At 37.7% G+C, this 24417-nt stretch overlaps 1 protein-coding gene across 1 annotated transcript in view; it reads right to left on the bottom strand.

The window, feature by feature from the left end:
* Nucleotides 1-24417, bottom strand: part of LOC140234443 (transient receptor potential cation channel subfamily A member 1-like) — a 40460-nt gene that overhangs the window by 1180 nt on the left and 14863 nt on the right. Inside the window, exons 7-26 of the mRNA XM_072314488.1 lie at nt 20177-20322; nt 15744-15877; nt 15180-15228; nt 14512-14715; nt 14133-14299; nt 13186-13350; nt 12015-12129; nt 11308-11477; nt 10758-10839; nt 9974-10033; nt 9354-9449; nt 8971-9041; nt 7919-8081; nt 7441-7530; nt 6172-6350; nt 5320-5449; nt 4441-4638; nt 3788-3967; nt 2779-2897; nt 1730-1864 (exon numbers count right to left, since the gene is read on the bottom strand). Coding sequence (XP_072170589.1) covers nt 1730-1864; nt 2779-2897; nt 3788-3967; nt 4441-4638; nt 5320-5449; nt 6172-6350; nt 7441-7530; nt 7919-8081; nt 8971-9041; nt 9354-9449; nt 9974-10033; nt 10758-10839; nt 11308-11477; nt 12015-12129; nt 13186-13350; nt 14133-14299; nt 14512-14715; nt 15180-15228; nt 15744-15877; nt 20177-20322 — 2653 coding nt within the window. The remainder of the gene's footprint in view (nt 1-1729; nt 1865-2778; nt 2898-3787; nt 3968-4440; nt 4639-5319; nt 5450-6171; nt 6351-7440; nt 7531-7918; nt 8082-8970; nt 9042-9353; nt 9450-9973; nt 10034-10757; nt 10840-11307; nt 11478-12014; nt 12130-13185; nt 13351-14132; nt 14300-14511; nt 14716-15179; nt 15229-15743; nt 15878-20176; nt 20323-24417) is intronic.

The following is a 24417-nucleotide window of genomic DNA, read 5'->3' as shown; positions in this document are numbered from 1 at the left end:
TTCATCAAATAAACTTTGAATTCCTCTTAAAATGGTATGCTCTGTACTATATCATTAATGTTTTCTTGGTATCTCGCAAAAAGTTATAAGCCCAATTCTCATCTCCACCAATACTGTACCATCCCTTTAACTATAATTTCTCATCGATGAAATTATACTGAAGTCTTCGATTAAGCATGTTAACTGTTTCAGTGGATTTATTCATGGTCTTTAATGCAAAGATATGTCAATAAAATGCATCGTACGAAAGAAAGAGAGAAAGAGAGAAATAGAGAGAGACAGAGAAAGAGACAGAGAAAGAAAGAGGGAGAGGAAGGGAAAGATGGAAACAAAAAATTGAAAGAAAATAGTTTCCTATTTCTACATTTTTAATGTCCAATTTTCATTTATTTACGAGCGTTAGGCATTATACATGCACGATTATGTGTATACCTCTAGCTCTCCCTCCCTTTCATTTGTATGTGAGGCTGGAACCACTTGCTTTGCCAGGTTGATAAAACACATAGCCATAGTGCTTGTATCTCAAATTTCCCATGCAAGTACAATGAGCCGTAGGTAAAGGGCAAAAAAAAAAAATCCCTTATTAGCAATGCAACCCAGAACTCTAACGGACATACAGTATGTCAAAAATAGCACTCATCCCACTTCCCACATGCAAGAAAGCATTTTTTTTTTCAGTAAAGAAACTACTAAGCTTATATACAGGAAAAATCCACGTCAGATTCTAAATGAAAATAAATATTGAAAGCAAAGCTGGGGGATGGGATAGTTGCGTTGAAATCAAGACGACAAATTAAAGAATCTTAATACGGAATTTAAAGCAGCATATCTTTCCCCCACTTTTTAGCAGTAATATATGATCTAGAAACCCCTTGCTCTTTAAAGTCACCATTACTATTCAACGCTAAATCCTTTTTGCTCCAGAATAATCTAGGCCCCGTTGAAAAGCATCCGACTTGCGTTTAAATGCAAAGCTTTTAGCAACAGAGCCCGGCAAAAGATGGATTATATTTTCTAGTTTGTGCGCATAAATGGAAGCCTATATGAATTGTTACCGATTCTGTTTCCCAAAAATACGTAAAAGTATATAAAAGTTTTATGACATTTCTTGTAATTTTCTGTGCCTATAGACTATAAAATGAACCGGCAACTGTTAGCCCTGCATCTCGTTTGGATGACAGTCAATTTGAATGGGGTGTAGGGCTTCCAACCAAACTAAGACATTAAGCGGAAAGCAATGCATGCAAAACCAATCAAAAAGCCCCAAACGATGACACCAAGCATCCCTCAAACTTTGCTTTCAAGCAACTTGTGCCAAGATAGATTCTTACCTGGTTTATCGCTAAAGGCCGCTTTCTTCTTTATTGTGTGATAGATAGTTTAAAAGATAATCCTGTTATCAGCAGTACCATTCACGAGATATGATCAAAGCTGCATGCAGTAGTTGACCCATTGTTATTGAATTGATTAATCTCATAATATCAAGGATGTATGCACAATCAACTTCCCAAGTGGCATTTAAGTAATCTTTAGATTCTTCCCATCTTACCATTGACCCTAGCCCGCAGCCCCCCCCCCCAATAAAAAAAAAAAAAAAATGTGGCCCCTACTACGGGAAATACAACCTAGCCGTGAAACGTTACATTCTAAACATCTTGATGAGTGGATACGAGGGCATACTGTATCTGCAGGGGTAACCATGGTAACGTTTGAACGATGAAGATCGTACCTTGGTCGGCAGGTGGAGAGGTCTGTACACACTCCCTCGTCTTTTTCGTCCGCCTCGGATCGTATCTCCATCTTCTGCACCACGAGACGCAGAAGGTCGTACTGCTTCTCCATCAGACCTGACATATCCTTCAGTCTGTCACAGAGCAGATGAAGGGACAGAAATGGCGATTATGTTAGTGTATTGGGATGTGTATAGTATGTTGGTTTTTAATGCAGGGCTCGATATTGTCAGCAGTGGCACGGTGGTCCGGGGCCACTAAAGATTGATGTCAGACCACCAAATTTCCAAAAAGGCTATTTTTGGTTGGGCAATTGGGCAGATAAGTTGTAGAACTAATCTTATTTGCCCTTTTATTTTGGCAACAAGATTTCAAATGCAAAGAGTTTAGTGGTTCGAATAGGCAACCAAAAATGCAAGTTAGTGTGGAACCCTGGAGTACAGTGGCGGTGAATACGTTTATGGTGAATACGTGTATGATTGTGTGCGTATGCACACTTATAAATGTGTTAGACACTTTGTTAGTGGAATAAAACAAAAACATCTATTTCTTTTTAATCCCTATAGCATCACATATTTCAGAAATATTAGCATTCGCTAGATTTGTAATAATCTTTTTGAAACAAACGTTCATGGAAGTCAATGTTGTGTACGCAAAGTAGGGGCGCGCATGGCACGTCATTTTCTACATGGGTCAGTTGTATTTTCGATAACTAGTGCTCTCGTTTACCGTAGGCCTTTACTGTGCATTTTCATTACAAAAAATAAGCCATTTTCGTTTAAATCAAATAAGGAAAGTGACCGTTCTATTAAAAAAAAAAAGTATGTACGTATTCCCCCAAAAAGAGAGAGAGAGAGAGAGAGCGAGAAAAAAAAAAAAGAAGCCAGACAATTTAAAATAATCTTGGGCAATTGCCACTGTAAGGCTCATGCCCCACCCCCCAGCTCTTGTCTTGGCACTGCAGTGTAAGCATCTATTGAAATCTGCGCAAAGTTTATGGGACCTGACTGCGCAGTGTATTAATAGAAAGTGAATACTCAGTTCTTACCGCTTCTTCAGCTTCCAGACTTCGCCGTGCATCTGTCTTGGATCAAACTCGCCCTCTGTCGACCGAGTAGAGATACCCTCACCCGACGAATTGAATCTCATCGCCGTGTGCAGCATACTCTGAAACGATTAGCACGCATTCAGTATTTACCGACATGTACATAAATGGTTAGAATGACTCTGTACGCATTCTCATTCGAAGGTTAAAACAAGAAAGGGAAGAGAGATCTGGGTATCGTTTTATGAAAGTTGGCAGCCTCGACGACTCCAGTGAAATCCTTGGTTATGATTGGCTGAGAAGCTCTGCGCACAGACTGTTACTATGGGAATGGTAAGAGGCTGACAATCTTTATTAGGGCTGGCAACTTTTATGAAACGGTGCTGTTATGAAATTGGTCTTCCTGAATATACATGTATCTATTGGGATATTCCTTCTGTTTACAGTTTGTTATCCCGAAGGTCCGTAATTCAAAAGGTGTATTAATCCGAAACAAAATGAGGTTAATCAGTACGCACTCTTTCTTTTCATTTCGGATTGACAAACCTTATCTTTTGATTGACTCTACCTTCGGAATAAGGTACCTTTCTTGCGTATTTTTCTTTCCATTCTCGATTTAACCAACATCTACGTATACTGAATCTGTGTGTAGTGGAACGACGAACCTTCGGAATGATGGGCCTTTAATTGGGTTAACGAACCTGTAGAATATTAAAACAAACATTACCCATCTATTTTTAAGTCAGGAGCTTTCTGCGTCATTTCCCCAGCCTTTGCTTCATGGGCATTTCACCTTACAACATCAAAATGGCTATCATTCTATTAAAAAAAGCACATGGGTTTCGGTACCATCCAATGTGATGTCGATTGTTGATCATTACACTTTCAGACTAAACTTTGTCTTGATAGAGGAAAATATCTCAACAGACCAACGGCAACGGCAAAAAAGAAGAACGAAATAAAACAATAAAATAAGAAATCTAGAAATTATTCTAAGGGTTCTTAGTCTCACCTTCCAGAAGAACTTCCCATTTCTGTTGGGGAACACGACGATGCAGTCCTTATCGACTCGTTCGATGATGCTCATCGGTAGTCTCTTCTCCAGACCCGTGTACTGGTCGACTTGCATGGCCAGTCGTTTCAACTGTGCGTCGCGTTGGACCGCCGCGATGTCGCCCACGGCCAAACCGATCTGTGGGAGTACGAAACCATGTTAGATCTAATTATTTGTAATGACTGGGCATGGGGTTTCTAACGAACACTTTTATACTGCAAGAAACCAGAAATCGCCAATATTCGCTCACTTTGTACACGCAGAACACAAACAAACAAACAACTAAACAACAACAATAAAGAACCATAGAAACAAACAGACCAAAAAAAAAAGACACTTACAAACAAATTTAAACAAACTAAAAGGAATAACGAATCTCATATTTAAATGATAAGTTATGTTAAAAAAAAATTATGTACATTGGCCTACAAAAATGTTAAAAAAGAGACATTATTCAAAAGCTGTTTAGAATACGAAACAAAAGAAAAAGACTATGCAAAGTACGATGAAGATAGAGAAAGTAAAAAGACAGAGAATGGAAGAGAGAAGTTGATGATTTATCAGTACGTAATATGCAGCTATGAGCTTTGAAAAGTCGTAGTCTCCCTTACCAGGAGGTTCATCAGTAATATCGGAAGAAGAATGCACAGGATTAGCAGAAACACGATCGAGAGTTGCGAATAGTGCATGGTGTACGGTTTCGCGTCAAAGAGAGGCGTGACGAAGGAATTGATATAGTCCAGCTCGCCCATCATCATCGTCATCACACGGACAATCGCCAGGTGGGGCTTGGCGAAGGCATTGTTGGTCTACATTGGCAGAGAACAAACAAAATACCGTATATTAACCAAACTGGTCGCTCTATTTCAAACTTGCCTGTTTGAACAATTAGACAGTCATTCTTATTAAGTGAAAGTGAAAATATTTGAGTATTTTTTGTGTGTAATAAAAAAAGTTCACTATGAGACAAATGTAACTGAAGAAAAACATTTAATCCCTAAAGTTGATCTTCAGTGAAATATGGGATATATTTGATGATGTAAACACTCAACAGAACTGGTAGTTCCTGGTCCCACGTGTTATCATATCCTTATATGAAGACTTGAGAGTATGTCTTAGCTTTTTCAGAGCATTGTTTAGGTATAATTATTGTATGTGCAATGTACAACCACACTGTGACACGAATAGGGACTTCATTTATTTTGCCTGACGAGAGTCCTTGACGGATTTTGAGATGCCCTCATCTCCTAGAGTAATTCACAAATTTACAAGTTATGCTTCTCTTGTGAATTCTTCTTTGAAATTCCATTGCGTATTTGTCTATTTATCTGAAAAAAAGCTGATATACTCATAATTGTATCAATGCTTTGTTGAAACTGTGATTCAATGTTCCTTAACATATTATGTACTCATGTAAGCGTTGTGTATATTGCTTTGTATCACTCTATATATGGAAATAAAATCATTTAGATTGAATTAATAAAGTATACCTCTTGTTTCATGAGTATGAAGAAAGACATGCCGAAGGCGATGACGAGGATGAGAAACACGAAGACGACCCTGATGAGGGTTTTCAGGATGTGCAGGAACATGACCACGTAGATGCCGGTGGTCCCCAGTCTAGAAGGTAAGCGCACATCACCAACAACACACATTTTTCAATTTTAGGCAGGGGTTAGCATGGTTGAATTGATTGATATTGATGAGTGTGATGATTGCTGCTATTATTATATCATTATCATTATCAGTATCATCGTTATCATTATCATTATCCATTTTACACCATCATCATTATCATGGCTTTCATCGCTTCTATCATTACTATCAGTATCATTTATATATGATTATTTCTATGTAGGGCCTACTTGAAGCGTTTAAATGCAAAAACCGACGCAGACATATCCATCTTTATCAACACGACATATTTGAGATTGAAGATGCTGAAAAAACAAAGAAAACAATGAAGGTGCATGTGATAATCTTAGCAGTATCTTCGATATCTTCAGAAATTTGTCCTTTTATGTGACGGATGCAGTATCATTACACAAATTTGATATTCTTTTATTTGACTTAAAAAAAGCTTTAAATATGGCGTTTACCTCTTTTTATTTTCAAACTCTTTAAGGAGATCAACTGTTGATGTTAGTATTGCCCAAACATAAAAAAATAACATTTTGGTTTAATCATGACCACAACAGTAGTAGCTTTTTTTTTGTCATGTAGGCAACATGTTTCCCTATTTTAGATAAAAGGAAAACAGAATCTTATGACGATGATCTCGATACGGATCAATGTCAGTCATTATGGTAGAGCTTCGGTGGGGATACTCATTACAGACATACCGTTGTTGGTAGAGTAGGAAGTTAAACCAAGCCAAGAATATCGCCACGGCCCCACATTCCCACTGAAAGTGCGATGAGGGGGTCCCATCTTTTTTCAGGAAAGGCCCCACGTAGAGAATCGTGCAGATGTAGAGTGTCCACTCCAGGTAATTCGTCAGATCTATGAAGTATTTCCATTGCTGCGTGCACATCGAGGAGCCGCAAAACAAGAGAGGGAGCAAGGTTTTTCAGTTTATGCTTTTTGCTTACTATTAAAGGTATCACAATACTGGCAAAGCACAATCCTCCCCCTTTACATCCGCTTTAGCGTCTCTATGTTTTCCGTTCTATTTCTCTGTCCGTTCGCCTATAGATACATTATGGCCCGAATTCACGAAGGTGGTACATATTATGAAACCATGGTTTAAACCATGGACAAAAATCATGGAGCGCCAAGTGTCGCATGGAATATTTCGTTACGAAATCAGTCATTTCGTCTATGAAAATGATTATTTTGCAACGAAATTACAACCTTTTGTAACTAAATGAACATTTCGTCCACGAAATGATAATTTCGTTAACGAAACGGTCATTTTGTCGACGAAATTACCAATTTCGCAACGAAATATTCCGTCTATGAGTTCTTTGGTTTACCTTGCATTAACCATATCAAAACCGATTCTACAAAGAAGTGTCTACTGCGATGAATGAAAATTTAAGTCTACTTTCATAATATCATAAAGTTCCCATCTCACAGACATCGGCATCAAGAAATGAATGCTTCTGGATACAGTGCTCTCCAAGCTCGTGTCTTTATGGTTAATTTTTTTTTTTTTTTTGGAGAAGTTGAATTTTACATGCTTGGTTGTCAGTGGGGTGCTTATTGCGTTTCTGATAAAACTGCTGATCGATTCTAAATCTAGCACTCTTGAGTTTTTTTTTAACGTCCCTTCTTTTACGCAGACGTAGTTGCAAAAACAAATTAAACTCACTCTCATTTTACATAGGTTATAGAGAACACAGAGAAGACTATTGTAGACCGATTCGACCTGACAGCAAAACCCGCCATTATTGCAGGTGTCCCGTGCGCGCATGTGTATGGTGAATGCATGTGAATGTGGTTACCGGCTTGCGCCCACCGCAATAACCACTCGTGCCGTGCATTCGGCATGCGCGTGCGCAACTGGGACTTTTCTGCCAGGTCCAAAGAGATTTTTCTCCTCCCCACCACTGAGGAAAATCTCTTTGGCCAGGTCGGATCGCTGTATAGTCTGCAAAGGTGACGCTTACCTGTTGGACTACCTGCACTAATTCCTTTAGGATGTTGAATGAGCAGAAGCAGGTGAGCACTATCGCGCAAATGTAGAGGGAGCTGTTTAACTGCAAGAACAATGGAGAAGAGGAGAGTAACATCAAGATGGCGATTGCTCCAAGGAAGAAGTGAAATTCTGTTACAAGAAACAATAATTACAATATGTGATTTAAGCTAGCAAATTTGTTGAAGAAATTTTATGAAAATTTATGATAACGGATGATCTCTATTACATCCTGTGTCTTTGCCACGAACCCTTTAACAATATTACCCATTGTATACCTTTGATTGCAGCACATAATAACATGATTTACAAACAAAATAATAGCCAGATGCTTTTAATTTCCAATTCCATGCTATAGATGCCCTAGGTCAATTGTTACGGACAAGCTAGTCCCCGTTCCCCTCCCTCTCACCCCACCTGCAAAAGGCTTTTAGACGCAATACAACACTTACTTTCTTAGACATGTGGGGGTCAGTCGTCCAGTCTTTTTCATTCATATCCGTGTTGTTGACAACTGGGGTGGGGTCGGTCGAGCACACGAATGACGTCAGCATGGCGAGAAAGACGAGGTAGATTCCAATGAACAGCGTGTGGCAAGCGGCGCCATAAGATCGCCTGTATTATGGAAGCAAACAGTGGTCAGGAATGAAGACAGTAGAGCGCGCCGCACTTGATATGGCGAGAAATGATGCTCTGTGTAGACCAAGAGTGGAAATCTTAGAGACTTACAATGAAGTCACACTGCGCTCCAAATGGGCAGAAATGGTCTATACTGTCACTGACCATTAGTGGACTTGGTGCGTTAGCTCCAAATGCGTTGAAATAGATATCATCAGTGACCATTTACTGGGCTTGTTGACGCTCAGAAAAAAAATCCAGATTGCCATTTAAATTCTGTTACTGAAACCCCACTCTGCGGCCAATGGTTCGGTGGCCTCTCCTGGCGTACATCATTTCATCATAGGAAATACAATTTCATTTAAACTTCAAAAAATCCTGATATATCTGCAAATGCTGGTTCTCTTTTTCTCTCTCCTCAATGCCTCAGTCAATCTCTGTCTTACATCTTTGACAATGTTCAAATTCATGAAATTTTTCCGTCAAGATGTTTTCATTGCAACTGATTGACAAATTGCCCTACATCGACGTAAATAAGCACTGAATTGATCAGTGTTTTAATAGTAGCCATGATAACAAAAAATCACGGGCGTACATACTCGAGCAGGATTCGAACCTACGACCTCCTGATCACCGGTGATCAGGAGGTCGTAGGTTCGTACTTATTTAGTGCTTGATGCTTATTTACGTCGATGTAGGGCAATTTGTCAATAAGTTTACAATGTTGTTTCTATCCTTCTCTTCCATATATACACAAACACACAAACACACACACAAAAGTGGAAAAGATTAATTTCATTTTATTTAATTCCTAGTTATTCCTAGATATATTTGTACGCTTTAAGTGATTTTTTTTTCTTGAACTAAGATAAGAAGATAAACTCACCATTTCATGTCGAGATACTTGATAGACAACGGATGAGAGAGGAGCTCGACTCGATTGTACCTCACCATTGACTGCAAGATAAAAGAAATATATTTGTTATATTCATTTAAAAACTTACGCTGAACTTTCAAACTGAAATAATTTTTTATTATTACATTATTACTTATTATTACTTATTCTACATTTCTTTTGCATTAAAGAATGAAATACAACGTCAATTTACGTGATTTAACAAAGTTATTGAGTGAAAATACATTTAAATGTATTTACTGAAATTTACAGCACTGTTTTTCTTGATGTGATAAAAAATAAACTGCTGCTGATTATTAATGCCCGAAAAAAAAAATCAAAATCTGTGATCTAATATGAACGGTTATACTTACATTAAGAGTGCAAAGTGGGCTGACTTTGCACCCTTCCTTTAGGAATTTTCGCCGCAGTTCAACCGGAAGTTGGAGATATTTGAAGTCAAATTTTTGCTGTACGAGAGAAAAGATGGAAACAGAAGAAAAAAGAAGTGCAAATCAACAAACCAGGAGCTGATGACACCCACGTTACAAGGAATGTAAAGCAAAACACTGACCTAGCTCATCCATGGCATATAAGACGTATAGACACAGGAGATAATTCAGTTTGGGATCGTGATATAAACGCAAATTAGAATCTTTTTCAGATGAAGAAGCATTTTATACTGCGACAGCAAATAAAAGGAGAACATCATCGAGCACAGTTCTGCTTTTTGATAGAAAAGATTTTGACATGCCTGTTTACATTTCTTACGCCTTAAGGAACTGTTTAACTCATCATCACAAGCAATGTATATGTACGTAATAACTATAACTATGTTATTGTAACTATACCACACTGACCCCTAAATCATTTTATGCTATATATAATAACGAATATTACATAAGCATATCGTAATGTGTATGCAGAATGAGAGAAGGAATATATAGACAAAAAGAGAACATAAATCTAGCTGCCAGGCGGAACATTAACTCACCCAGTAATCAACACTACTCGGATCCTCGTCCGAATGGGTCTCACAGCGATCCAAGACTTTCTGGAGATAAAACGTCGTAACGACGAGAAGACATTGAAACATATACTAAATCACTAGCATGCCATTATTCTGTATTTCACATAAATGGGTATTTAAACTTGAATGGCATTATTGTCTAAAATCTTTTTCAGATATTTCAATTTTCTCAATTATCTCTTCTGTATGACATGAATTCATATCGTCTTGCATGACCTCTACTGAAATACATTTCCAAACAATATCACCAATAAAGGGATGGTATAGTTTTGGTTGAGACGGGGCTTAGAGGTTTTAGCGTTTTTCTCTTTGTGAGATAATGAAAAACTGCTTATGAAATATGAAAGGAAGATATACAAAGTTTACTTGATGAAAATTGGTTTTGAACTGGTTGAGACATTCAAAGACAAAGAGGGCCTAATAGAAGATGGGGCACACATTTTTAGGGCATTCTTATTTTACTTTTTTGTGATATCTTAGCCATTTCAAAACCTATTTTCATCTAATAAACCTTGTATTACTCTTTAGAATTGTATGCTATTAATATTTCATAATGGCTTTCTAGTTATCTCGCAAAAAGTTAAAATCTGAATCCCCAATCTCAACTTGGTGACTTTCTTGCTAGAATTCGTTCGGATACGTCCCATTTGACCACGTTACCCAATAATATAAATATGCTGTTGGTTTTTTTTTTTCACACTCAAAAAATCTAAAACTGAAATCAAAGAAATAAAAGAAAGAATCTTACCGCAAAGACGTCAGGCATGTGCTGAATCAGTCTGTCGATGGGATTGTTTTTATTCATGGTACTCACTAGAAGTTCATCCCACCTGGAAGATATGAGGTTGGTGTAGTAGATCGAGATTAGATATCGAACTTTCATGGTCGTGATGATACGATGGATCGATGCCATGGGCATGATCGACAGTTTTTCCTATAGGTGAATCTATTGCATTGTATTGCGGGGAGATATTTGCAGACCTAATACTATTTTGCTTCAAACGCTTTGAACCATAATGAGAGAAGGCAATTTGAAATACATCATTATCGTCAACATGATAATAAGGTGGTATTTATTTATTTATTCATTCATTTTTTTTTTGGGGGGGGGGGGGCTTGGCACGGTAAAAAAATATCTTAATCTCAAAGTACTCAAGAACAACTCTTATCCTGGCAAATCGCGTCAGCCAAACAAGTTTCTTGGCAAGCTCTTTTGATGAATCGTAAGCATTAATTCAGAATGGGGGAAGATGCATTTTGAGCCCTCTCGAGAAGTATTCTTCCCCTTGAATCCTTACCTTGTGTGTAAAACTATGGCAACGGCCACATCTTTGTTGTGTGTATCGAAGACAATGTCCATGATACCATCTCCGCAGCAGCTAGTAACGTCTAAGGCTGCTCCATGATCCATGAGATAGGTTACGGCACCAGGCTGGCCTTCTTGGGCGGCGAGTAGAATGGGCGAACACTAGATTATGACGTCACAGGTGGGACACGAGTTAAACATTTTACTAATGAGAAGGTGTCAAGTGAGACGGTTCAGCATGTGACAGGGGTCGGGAAGCCAAAGGGGGTGGGGGATGAAATTCACACTTTTTGACTCTTAAAACGTACGCACACACACACACACACACACACACACACACACAATACATCGATATAACAACCGCCACACAAGAATACCTATGACTTCCCAAGGGTTTCCGCTCCGATCTTTGTTTGTTCGTTGCTGTTGTTGCTGTTGTTGTTGTTGTTGTTTTTTTTTTGGGGGGGGGGCGGGGCGGGGGGGGGGGGTGTTGGGAATTGACTATTGAACCTACCACCACAAATGCCCTGCTCACCTGTGTGTCCAGTCGCCAAGATAGTTGGATCATCCCCACCCACTCACGTCTTTCATCACTCAATTGCAAACTATATTGCGTAAACTGTTCTTCGGTTAACGCCCCACATATTGTGGAATGTTTGTTTGTTGATTTGAAATCAAACTTAATCAATTGATACACACCCCAGTGTCGTCCTTCTGGTCCAGTAGATGGCCGTGTGTGGATAGTAGGATATCCATCGTCTCCCGGTATCCGGCCATTGCCGCAAGATGGAATGGTGTACGCCCTTTGTAATCCCTAAGGAGTAAAACAATATCGGAAACTGATTACTGAATGGATATGAACACGCGGTTGGAATAATGGTACGGGGGAAAACAGTAAATGCCCGTACAAAATTCTTCAATCGTAGGAACTCGCATTCAGTTTCGGAATGGCAAATGGCTACATGCATACTTGTATTTTCCCATAACCTGGACCCGACAAACTTTCTCTTCGGAGAAGTTATGAATTGTAAAATTTCTCTAATTTTCTCGAGAAACTTTTCTGGAATAATCAATATGATTATGCAATTAGTCAATTGATGACCTCATTCACTAACAACTTGAAATATAATAATATGAAAGAAAGATATCATTCAGAGAGGTGAAGATTTAGGACTCGTGTGAATTCTTCAATTATTTGTCTCCCTCTACAAATGAATTTTTTTTTTTTTTAAGATCGCAACTGCTGATCTGTAAATCAACAAGACAAAACGTTTTGTTGAGATAAGCAGTAGCGATCTTAACAAATTTCATTTGTGAAAAGACAAATTAAAGAAACTTACACCTCAACTTGAAATATAGTTTGAACAAGAAAGTGTATATATTTCTATTTTCTTTTGTTAAAACAGGAATTGAACGTTATGTTGCATACTTTTGCCGAAAAAAAAAACACGTTATTCTTTTGTACACGATCAACAATCAATGGGAAATTATGAGATGAAGACCACACCTTCTCACTCGTTTGCATAATCATTCATTTCACTGTCCGAGAACTAATTTGCAAAAATTTATGAAAACGTTACAATTTTATAACTTAATTGATTTTATCCAATTTTGATAAAATGTTCACTGTTGGGTTCAAAAAGCTTCTGTCTTTCTTACAGAAGAACTTTTAGGCATACTTTAACGGAATCACTCACTAGAGCAAACATAGAACATATTTCTTAGCATCGGTTTCTATGTCGAATTGAAGCGGGACAGCTCTCCAATCAGGATCAACGATGATGCAATTTGCCTTAATACGGATCGATGTGTAAACCCTACAACATCAAATATCGAAACGCAGGCTATGGGAGAGAAATAAAGGACTCACTTGTGTAGGAGGGCGCCTCGAAGCAGAAGCAGCTGCACCACCTTCTGATGGCCGTTCCTGGCGGCAATGTGAAGGGCAGTCATCCCCTCACCGTCTGTGTCGTTGATGATGTTCGGCCCGATTTTGCTATCAAGGAGCCTCTTGCAGGAATTCAGACGACCGTATCTATTATTTGAAACAAGGAAAATCACTTAGTAGCTGGCTGCAGACAAAGTATCTTTCGTAAGTATGTGTTTGTTTGTTTTTTAAATACTTAACTGTAAATTGTCGTCCTTTTTTATGATTGTGGAAACAAATAATAACTTAAACTCTTGTTAGGTACCAAATCATCCAGTACCGATGCCGGTATCATTATTACGGTTATTATCACTATTACTATCCCCGTGCATTTTTACTATCAGTATCAATGTCGCTACCCTTATCACTCTAACTGCCAATACTACTATCATTAAATCAAAACTATTACCAGTAATCAAGAATCATGGCGCTGTTATTGCTTACAATATATAACAATACTGATTCTCTTGCAGTAGTCAAAACTTGGTTTCGATCAGGACAAGTTTGCATGTCCTACGAAGAGAATAATCTATGGATATGTATCTAATAATAATAATAATAATAATAATAATAATAATAATAATAATAAGGTCTTATTTACCCAGGGTAACCTCTTCAGTGTTGCCACCGCTGTACCAGAGGGCCCTACTATTATTATTACCCTAGCGTTGCCAGGTACCCATTTATACACCTGGGTCGAGAGGGACACAGTGGGTAAAAACATCTTGTCCAAGGACGTAAGCACTGGGCGGGATTCGAACTCGGGTCCTCCGATCGGGAGTCGGGAGTCTTATCCACTATGCCACAGTGCCCCCACATAATCATAATAATTATGAACATGGTGATGGTGTATTGTGAAATCTAAGATGGTGGGAAGAGAGTTGACTCACTTGGCCGCGAAGTGGAGCGGAGACTGCTTCTGTTTGTCCTTCAGGTTTACCGTAGCCCCGAGGTCAATGAGATTCTCCACGCACTTGATGTTGCCCCGCTGGGTGGCGTAGTGCATCGGCGTACAGCCGTGCAAGTCTCGCTCGTTCAGTAGATCGGCGAAGGCGTGCTCCTACCGAAAGAGGGCACATCATTTTAAAGACAAATGACGTCACACACGTTAAAAAACACACACACAAACAAAAATGACCCAAACCCCCTAAACCAAAACAAAATCTAAAAGAAACACATGCATACATTTACTAGCACCATTGCATAGTCAAGCATAATTCTGATATTAAGTTCCCTTTGAGCTGTTCTACCATGACCTTTAACTCTTACCTTGAGGTCACCGTTGACTCGGAGATCCCGGATGTTGCCTCCATGTAGTATGACGATATGGAGGAGGTTTCTTTTCTCTCCGTCCTTTATGTAGAAATCAGCGCCTCTCTGCAGCAGCAGCTGAACGGAGCGCCATCCGCCCCGCGACGCCGCCAGGAGTAGTGGGGTACGCTCCTCGATGTCTGGTACATCCAGCTCGGCTCCCTGGAGTAGATGAGTCGAATTGGAACACACGAAAATTATGTTGTTTAATGATATAATTCATGCCCCAATACTTACTAAAATTTGCTTCCAGTACCCCCAGCTAGACCCTCTATTCGTTTTTTTCTTCCTCATTCCTTCGGAAACACGGACGAGTTCATGTAACAATTAAATTCCAATGTGTACAAATTAGGGTAGTCGGGGAAAACGTCATTCAACAAAGAACCAAGATTTCAGAAGACATTAACTGTGAAAATAATGAATCAGAATGTTAGCAGGCTTGCTATGAGTTTTTTTTTTTTTTTTTTGCGAGTGTACATGTTCCTCACATCAACACTATGTGTTGTTGAACATTTTTAAATGTTACTATTAAATCAGCATTATCATTCAAACATCATAAACTGTTATTACTCTGTGTTTGCTATCATCACCGCCGCTGATATCAAATGGGGGTGGGGCATACTTACTTGTTCCAGTAAGTATCTCACAACGTTCACGTGATCAAACATGGCTGCCCTACGATGCAAAAATGGAGAGAAGTTCAAATACATCTTAGGTCAAGAGTATCACTCTATAAATACTCGGAAAACTTAGCTGTGTTACATCGAAGTATTAATTGAGGGAGGTAACCAACTGCATACCGTGGGCTTATAATGTAGGCCTGTAGAATACAATACCATGTGAGATTCAAACGTACAAGGGAGCACACACACAAAAAAGACTTTTATACTCTCATGCTACAAAATTAACAGATAGTATTTGGAAAGAAACCAATGGAATGAAAGTACTATGTAGATTTAACGAAATTTCGATATAACAAAAGAGAACCTCCGCTACCGAGGACTTCGTTATAATTTATTATCATTTATTATCACAGTTGTCACTATACTTCTTTGGCACTTAATAACTGGCTGTTATGGGCAGTACTGTTTTTGTTTTGTTTTGTTGGTTTTTTTTTTGCGACATCGTTTTTACTCCACCAGACTTCAATGATAGTCTAAGCATCATGCGTTTCTGAGCGAGCTCCTTACTTGTGCAGCGGTGTCCTCATCTCGATATCCTGCATACTAAGCGTGTTTGATGTCTTGTAGTTGGACAGCATGATTTCTACAATGCGAAGGGCGCCTTGACCGCAGGCCAGGTGGAGAGGTGTGCTTTTGTTATCCTAGAACATTCGTGAAAATGCATTTACAGAAGAATTAGTATTTTAAAGTGGAGTTTATCCTGGAAAATAGTAAGACTATTTACATATTCGTTTATCTTATCATTGACATTCGATTACTATTTATAAGACTGATTACAAAATTTCATCTAAATTGATTCTATTTTCTCACAAATATCTTCATTAGCTCTGTCAACTTAGATTTTTAAGTAGTTTTACTGAACTATCTCAAAAGAGTCTGAAGTCACCTTGTGTGGCTGCATGAAATGTGCATCTTTCCTTTGTTATTTTAAGATGAATGTTCCTATGTACCTAACCACTACAAGTAGTTGTTTGTAGTGTTTCTTTTTCTTTTGTTTGGTTTAATTTTGTTTTGTAGTTTGCGAAGGCGCTTCTCTCGTATTCTTGCCTGCTAAACAGCTTCTGTGAATGAATTGGCTACGTAAACATTTACGCAGGGAATCGTAACCTGGTAACAACGAATGACGTCGCCTTTGATCAATTCAAAACAAGGACCCCCAGAAAAAAAAAAGAAAAAAAAAAGGAGAAGATAAAAATGTGATGCATTGGAAAGATACGTCATTGGGACAAGGAATCCTCATCAAATCCTGAAATATTATGATAGATGTTACTCGATAAATTTCATTGTGTGACTGGCCTACGTCCCAATCATCTGGAGCAGAAGGTCATAAAATGCTGACTCATCTTCAAGAAGGGATGTTATGAGGCTGGCGGCTTCTGACACCACCGGATAAGCACCGTCGTGCGGTGGTCGTATAAAAGAAGGTATAGACACTATACTAAATTCCGAATCTGTCCTATCGGATGGGTAATATATCTTGGCACCATTGCATAATGTCGACTAAGATTTGCTCCACAATATTTGTCGGCGGCGGAACTCCGTAACCATGAGCAAATATTGACATTCTTCGATAAGAAGAAGAAGAATAAAAGGAAGTAGAAGAAGGCGGCGGAGAAGAAGAATTCCAGTTAATGAAACCTCCGTCCGACTTAATTAATCATGATTATGGGTTGGTAATTATGGCTGCATGATTTATCATGCATTTTCGGGTTTTTTCCAGATATTACAGCGTTATGACAAGTGGTAAAAATGTTACCAAGGATTCAGGTTTAATAATAGCATTAAAAAATATCAAATTTCAATTACATGATAGTAGTTCTTGTTAGCATGGATTATCATGTAAAGATCTATATTTGCGAATAGTTCTTCTGGCTTCATCTCCGATGTGAAATATCACATGATGAATAATTCCATCATATATGACAAGGTATTTGGAGTGAAGGTCACAGTTTCAAAACGAATCGCTCATGATAAAAAAAAAGCTCCAAACAAGACCCTGAACCATTATTACAACAAATCCGAATACAGAACCGTTTCCTTGAGATTAGTAATGTTAGTTATAATCATTTCTTTACCTGTTGAGTGAAACTAATATACGATTAATATCTCAAATATTGCACTCAGTTCAACCAACCACTAGGTAAAATTAAAAATCCCATGCATCTTAGCCATGTTAGCACAGAATGACAATCATTTAAAGGGATAGTACAGTATTGGTGGAGATGAGAATTGGGTTTTAACTTTTTGCGAGATTGGAGATACCAAGAAAACACTTACGAAATAGTTCCGATTATACCATTTTAAGAGGAATTCAAAGTTTATTTGATGAAAATCGGGTTTGGAATGACTGAAACATCCAAAAACAAAGTAAAACAAAGCGATCGTAATAAAGTGTGGGTCCCACACTTTACTAGAATCGCTCTGTTTTGGATATCTCAGCCATTTTAAAAACAATTTTCATCAAATAAACGTTGAATTCCTCATGGAATTAAATGCTCTTTCATATTTTATAAGAGGTTTCTCATTATCTCACCAAAAAATGTTAGAAACCTGAAATTAGGTCTCAACCAAAACTATACGATCCCTTTAATCACAAGTAGTGAATCAACAGTCTGGTAAGTCATCATGTCATGGCTCGTGATTGAAATTTTAAGCAGCGACTGAAAATAAAAGAAAAGAAAAGAAATGTAGACAGTTCTTACGATACAAACATCCACAGATTGATATGTCATTTGCTTCTATTGTTGTTGTTGATAATAATGCAACTTTTTATATTTACGAGGACACAAACTTGACTGAAATGAGACTTGAAAGAGCGACAAATATCAACAACTCAAATGATAATTGTAAACATGGTGAATTACAAGAAAGTGCAAAATGTCAAAAAAGTTAGCTGTGAAATGAACATGAAAATTCACTGCAAACGGAGGGGGTTGCAAGCGACTAAAGGATGACAAGAAATATTCAAACAAAAACTTGAAAGGTGGTTAGAAGTCATGATCAAATCAAAGATGGAATATTCATATCAGGAGCTGAAAAGATAAGAATTAAACGGATGGTACTGTTTTGCTTGAGATAAGGATGCAGGTTTTTACTTTTTGCGAAATGATTAGAAAGCACTCTTATGAAATATCAAAGAGCATACAATTCTACGAGGAATTATTATTAAAAGTTTATTTGATGAAAATTAGTTCTTAAATGGCAGAAAAGCAAAACAAGTGGTCCTAATTAAAGGCGGAATCAACTCTTTATCAAGACCATTTTGTTGTACTTCGGATTCTTTTGTTTTTGATATATCAGTCATTTTAATAACAACTTTCATCATATAAACTTTTAATTCCTCTTAGAATTGTACACTGTTTAATATCTTTAATATTTCAAATTTGTAGTTTCTAGATATCTCACAAAGTTAAGTGTGATTCTCCATCTCAACCAAAATTATACCATCTTTTTGACTGCGCAATAGTCCATTCACAGAACCAAGTTCGCATGTCTCAATATATAAAAAAAAAAAATGAATATTTTTCTAATTCGTCCTGCAGTAGAAATCAACGCAACAACAACGACAATAACAACAAAATGAATCTCAGATTGAGAAATGGAACATAACTTACTTGTATTATGCATCTATTAACTCAGGACCAACTTCTCTTCACGTAATAAAATTCATTTGGCAAGATATTCATGCAACGGATTTCACTGAAATAAGAAATAAATACGTTTCGACTCAGTCTTTATATTGCTTCATACTGCTTATATATTTCGTAATAAATGCAAGTCTCTGTCATCTATCATTATCATTTGTCGCAACTCATACTCGTATATCTATAAGGCTCACTTTACAACAGTATTGTAATTACATTAAAAAAAAACACACAAATCAGTTTTTGGCCCTTCATCCCTTAAAACGCTAAAGTTATAAAAAATCTTAAATACAAGTAAAATCATAATGCTCAATTGGCAGACTGTAACTTGAGACCTGATTTCCTCAAAGTTGGAGAATAATTTCTTACATGTTCGTGTCATTCTATTAAATCAATCATGTTGATTATTGATCTATGTGCAAAGACTTTGGAAGAATACGGGTGTGTGTTATCGTTATTATGATGATTACTTAGTCATTTACAGCCAAGAAATATAAATAATCAACGCAAAAGAGAGTAAGTAGTACAGGAAAGTCACGTGTTCGCACAAACATGACAACATGTTACATTTTTGGAGTGAAAAGCCATTCTATAGAACAGTTATTTCGTAGAGTACAATCAAATAAATTGACGAAGTTCAAACGAAATTCTACTGAGATAAGGCAGTGAAGTAGTTAAAAAGTTTTGAATTTAAATGGGAAAAGAGTGATATTTGTAAGAATTGCGTGTACAAATTTCTCTTTGAGTTTTCGTTTTGTTCAAACTGATGCCCGAGTTGTGATGCGATACCATTGTAACATTGTCTAATTTACAAATTTGATTTATCTGTTACAGATCTAAAACACATCTAAAATATGAGTACTGTTATGTTTTTTTCCCATTTTCCATCAGAGATGGAGTTTTAATAAAACATTTGCTCTGAGTGGTAGATTTCGTTTAGTTATTTGAAGTCATCCTGAATATAGAATGGCATTTCAGTTTATAGTGATGTACTACACAAGGAGCAAGGATTAGGGTGCAGAAATTTGGTACAGTGAAGTAAGGGAGCAATTAGAGTTGTCAGGTTTGATTCCTTTGAGCTTTGTAAAGCAGAAGTAAGAAATGGGAAGGGAGAGAGGGAATTAGGGGGGGGGGGTAATTGGACGGGGGGATTTGTTACGCGGGGTGGGGAGTTAGAAGGCGTGCCACGATCTGAGGTGGGGCAAAAATGATGTGAGTGAACCGGAAGAAGTCGTGCCACTTTTTGACCACACTGTGTGACAAACACCAATGAATTATCGGGAGGGATCGCTGTACCTGCGGGGCATCCAATTTGGCGCCGAATTCCAGGCACACCTGCACGGCCGACTCGCACCCGCCATTCACGGCAGAATGCAGCGCCGTGTTCTCCTCCTTGTCCTTAAAATTCAACAGCTGCCATCGCTCGTAGCCACATTTCTCAGCTAAAAGGCGCAATGTGTCAACCACATGCATTGGGGGGAAATGATTTAAAAATAGAAGGGAGAACGGATAACTTAATGCAAAAAAAAATAAAAAATAAAAAATAAAAAAAAAATGCATGCGTGATTACTTGATGTAATTTCGAGGCAACTGTGACTGTTGTTTTACCTGTTGTACGTCGAGACGGCTGCCGTACTGAAGGCAGAGCTCGACAGCCTGTTCGCATCCACCATTTACGGCAGCGTGAAGCGGTGTGCAATGCTCTTTGTCCGTATCATGTAGGATGGACGCCCGGGTATACCCCATTGATTCGGCTTGGGAAGGAAATAATTCAGTCATCTCATCGTGATCCCTTGTACAGCCCCACCTATAGACTTCTACGTCCGGTATCAGTGTTTAATTGCCCCTTGTGTTGAATCACAATCGATCAATCGGCAACGTGATGATACATCATTTACCATATTGTCCAAGCATAAAATTATTCATCATTACAAAAACTAAAAAAGAAAAAGATAATACGAACATAAAATATTGTTTTTTCTTTAAAAAAAAGTTTGTATCCATGTCCTTCAGTTTATCATCCTACTATTCATTATTATTCTAATTTATTCTTATTCATTAAATTGCTGCATTGAAATCAAATATATTTTCATGAACGAACTAGATCATTTAACACATTAAATGCAAAGAAAGGTATCTTTACCACTTTTTTTTTTTTTACCAATCAGATGACGTTCTTGGTCTGAATAGCCCATTACTTAAGATAAATTTCATTAGCAGACGTTCAATTTCCATTAAGCGTTAAGCACGGATTGTTCATGTCTATTGGAAGATAGACACCCACTTTTAAATGGTAGTGTCTACTAGTATTTTAGGCTATACTAATCTGGTCCCATGCTTTAGGCCGGCATGGAGTAGTGCTGACACATCTACTCAATCCACTGTTGTCTGGTGGCAGTCAGTGGTAGGGTACATTTTGATAATCAGATTATCTTTCATTATTGTACAGAATACAATACAATAATCATACAGATAATGATTGCTGCTGCTGCTGCTGCTACTACTATTACTATCACTACTTCTGCAACTACTGCTACTACTACTACAACTACTATCTACCATCTACTACTACTATTATCTACTTCTACTACTACTACTACTACTACTACTACTACTACTACTACTACTACTACTACTACTATTACTACCACTACTTCTGCAACTACTACTACTACTACAACTACTATCTACCATCTACTACTACTATTATCTACTTCTACTACTACTATAGTGACTACTACTACTACTACTACTACTACTACTACTACCACTACTATTACTATCACTACTTCTGCAACTACTACTACTACTACTACAACTACTATCTACCATCTACTACTACTATTATCTACTTCTACTACTACTCTAGTGACTTCTACTACTACCACTACTAATACAACTACAACAACAACAACAACGACTACTACTACTACTACTACTACTACCACTACTACTACCACTACTAATGTTACTACTAGATTGTTTTCATGTATACCAAATCTTCCTCAAAGTGATTAGATAAGCGTCATCACCTCAATCAAAACATCAACTACACTAAACCTCTAATAGCAAACACTAAATTGCCGTTATACAATGTATATACTGCTACTTTTGTTGTTAAGAGTGCAGCCTTTGCTGATGTCTGTTGTATGGATCGAACTGTTGCTCACGGCACTTCTAATAAAACAAATCAAAGGCGTCATGTACACCTGTATCCTAATACTCGCGACACTGATAAAATACTCGAGATATCCGGATGACTGGCGAAAATATTGAAGGCCTACGTCTCGGGAAAGGACAAGTGTGGCGCGTACTAGAACGATTAATCTTCATCGTCGCGGTTCTTGGTAAATAGACATCTATTTTGTGTTCCCCTCTTCTGTCACGTACTGAGCACCTTGCAAATATACCAAGTAGAATTCAATATCGAAAAGAGCGCCGACTTCGCCTCCGATATTGATGGCGAACCCAATCACACGAGTACTTTTCAGAGAGGGGATATATAGACCAGCTATAGTAATATCGACCGTGAAAACCACAGCCATGAATCATAGGTATCAAAGGAGGGGAGGTATTTTGACATAGGGATGTCCAAATGTGTGTTGAATGATAACACCACAATGTCGAGTTTGTTTGTTTTGTTTTTTCTGCGTGTCCATGATTATACATGTCTGTTAGTTAGCGCTATGCCGATTTAATACCGTATACAGACTTATTCAATACTGGGCGTCTCTGGGTTAAACTTATGCGAGGGGTAGGAATCAATCGGTGTACGGAAGATCGTTTCACCGTAGTCTACATCGTGTTCTTTGTACCCTGAGAAGTGAGGTGGATTTAAATGAATTAAAATTAGTCATATTATTACTTCGTGGGTGGTAATCTTTCGGCTAATATAGCCGAATTGAGCCCTGATATCAAACGGCAATTGAAAATATTGTTAAAAGAATCGCAAGTAAAGTCCAAACAGAGGTAGTGCCCTTGAGTACGAGTTTTTATCCTGACCGTTCGTAACTCTCGCCTGCGGCAAAGAATGAACAGACACTAGTCAAACAAAATAGTACAGACATTAGTCAGTTAACAACTATAATATTGTATGACAGAAGTAAAGCAGGAATAAATCAATCACTACGATATTTGAAATTTTCTTCATAAGAATTTGGCGGTCGTCTCGGCAGGGCTAAATAAAAAAAAAAAGCTATAATATCATATATTGTTATCCTAAACAATTCAAGACTTTTAAAAAAGTTCATGTCTAGTCTACATCAAGTATCTGCCTGCGTCTAAAAGTAGTGTCTCTATTGGGTATTTATGTTTTGTGAATCTATTTTGATTTTCGAAATAATAATCAGCGCGCGCTAACTACACCTTGAAATTAACAAAAAGCTTGTGACAATATAATAAGGCACGAATAATTCCTATTGGCATGGCGACTGACAGACTGGTACTGTAAATATAATTATCAAATGTCTAGCCTGGCTGAGTCTGAAAAAAAAAACCAACACACACACACTGAAATTTAACCAAGGGTGTGTGTAGTGTTTGTTCTTGTGGGAGCAGAAATCATTATAAGATGACAATTTCAGTAAGATTATGTTAAAAAAGTTTTAGGATTTTTTTTTTCTTGGGATAAGAAAGCTTTTGACCTAATTACAACTAGTACATTCTTACAATCTTGAGTAGATGTAATTATTCGAGATAGGGATTTCAAAATCAACTGGTGTCAATTTAATATGGTAATGTAATTGAATTCAAACTCGCAACTGTATCGGATTAAACAAGGATCAAACGCTTCATTAAACTAATCTAATACGGGTTATCTACCAAAGTCTTGCATCCAGTGGCTTTCTTGTATGTATTTGTGATCAGACTTATTTTTTTGAAAGCGACAACGGAAATTACAAATGCTTATTGAGCCAATTACTACTCTGAATGAAAAGAAATGAGGATAAGGCATCTCGCCTAAGGATGTTATCACTACTGCGAGGGGACTAGATCTTCTGAAGCATATCAGGGCAATTGCCCCCCCCCCCCCAGCTAAATACTGGTTAGTGATGAGTGTTTTTTTTTTTTAATTCAATTCAATTCAATTCAATTGAAATCAAATGGTTAGAGTAAGGATTAAGGTTAGAGTTAAGTTTTAGGGTTAGAATTTGGGTTAGGTTTAGGATTAGGATTATACAAGGTCACGAAAAGGGTCCGAGGTAATTGCCCAGGGGTAATTGCTATAGACCCTTCGTAAGTGTGTAGTTCGTGAGCTTATCCACTAAACCACAACTACATGCTTTTAATTTATGCGTCCTTTTGAAAATGGGGTGCGTTATCATTCCTTGAGGTGCGTTATCATTCCTTGAGGAATAAACTTGGGCTAATATTCGATGAGTTTGCAAATTCACGCATGAGGCTCGATAACCTCGATACGGATTATCTTCTCCATCTTTAGACGGACTCACATCGCATTAGTGACAACATGCAAATGAAAAACAAAAACAAAAACAAAAACAAACTACACATTCACATAAACACATAAAAAGGCGTTT

The sequence above is a fragment of the Diadema setosum genome, chromosome 10 (assembly GCF_964275005.1).
Source record: "Diadema setosum chromosome 10, eeDiaSeto1, whole genome shotgun sequence".
Taxonomy (NCBI): Eukaryota; Metazoa; Echinodermata; class Echinoidea; order Diadematoida; family Diadematidae; genus Diadema; species Diadema setosum.
The sequence above is the reverse complement of the archived record's forward strand: the minus strand, read 5'-3'. Positions and strand labels throughout refer to the sequence as shown.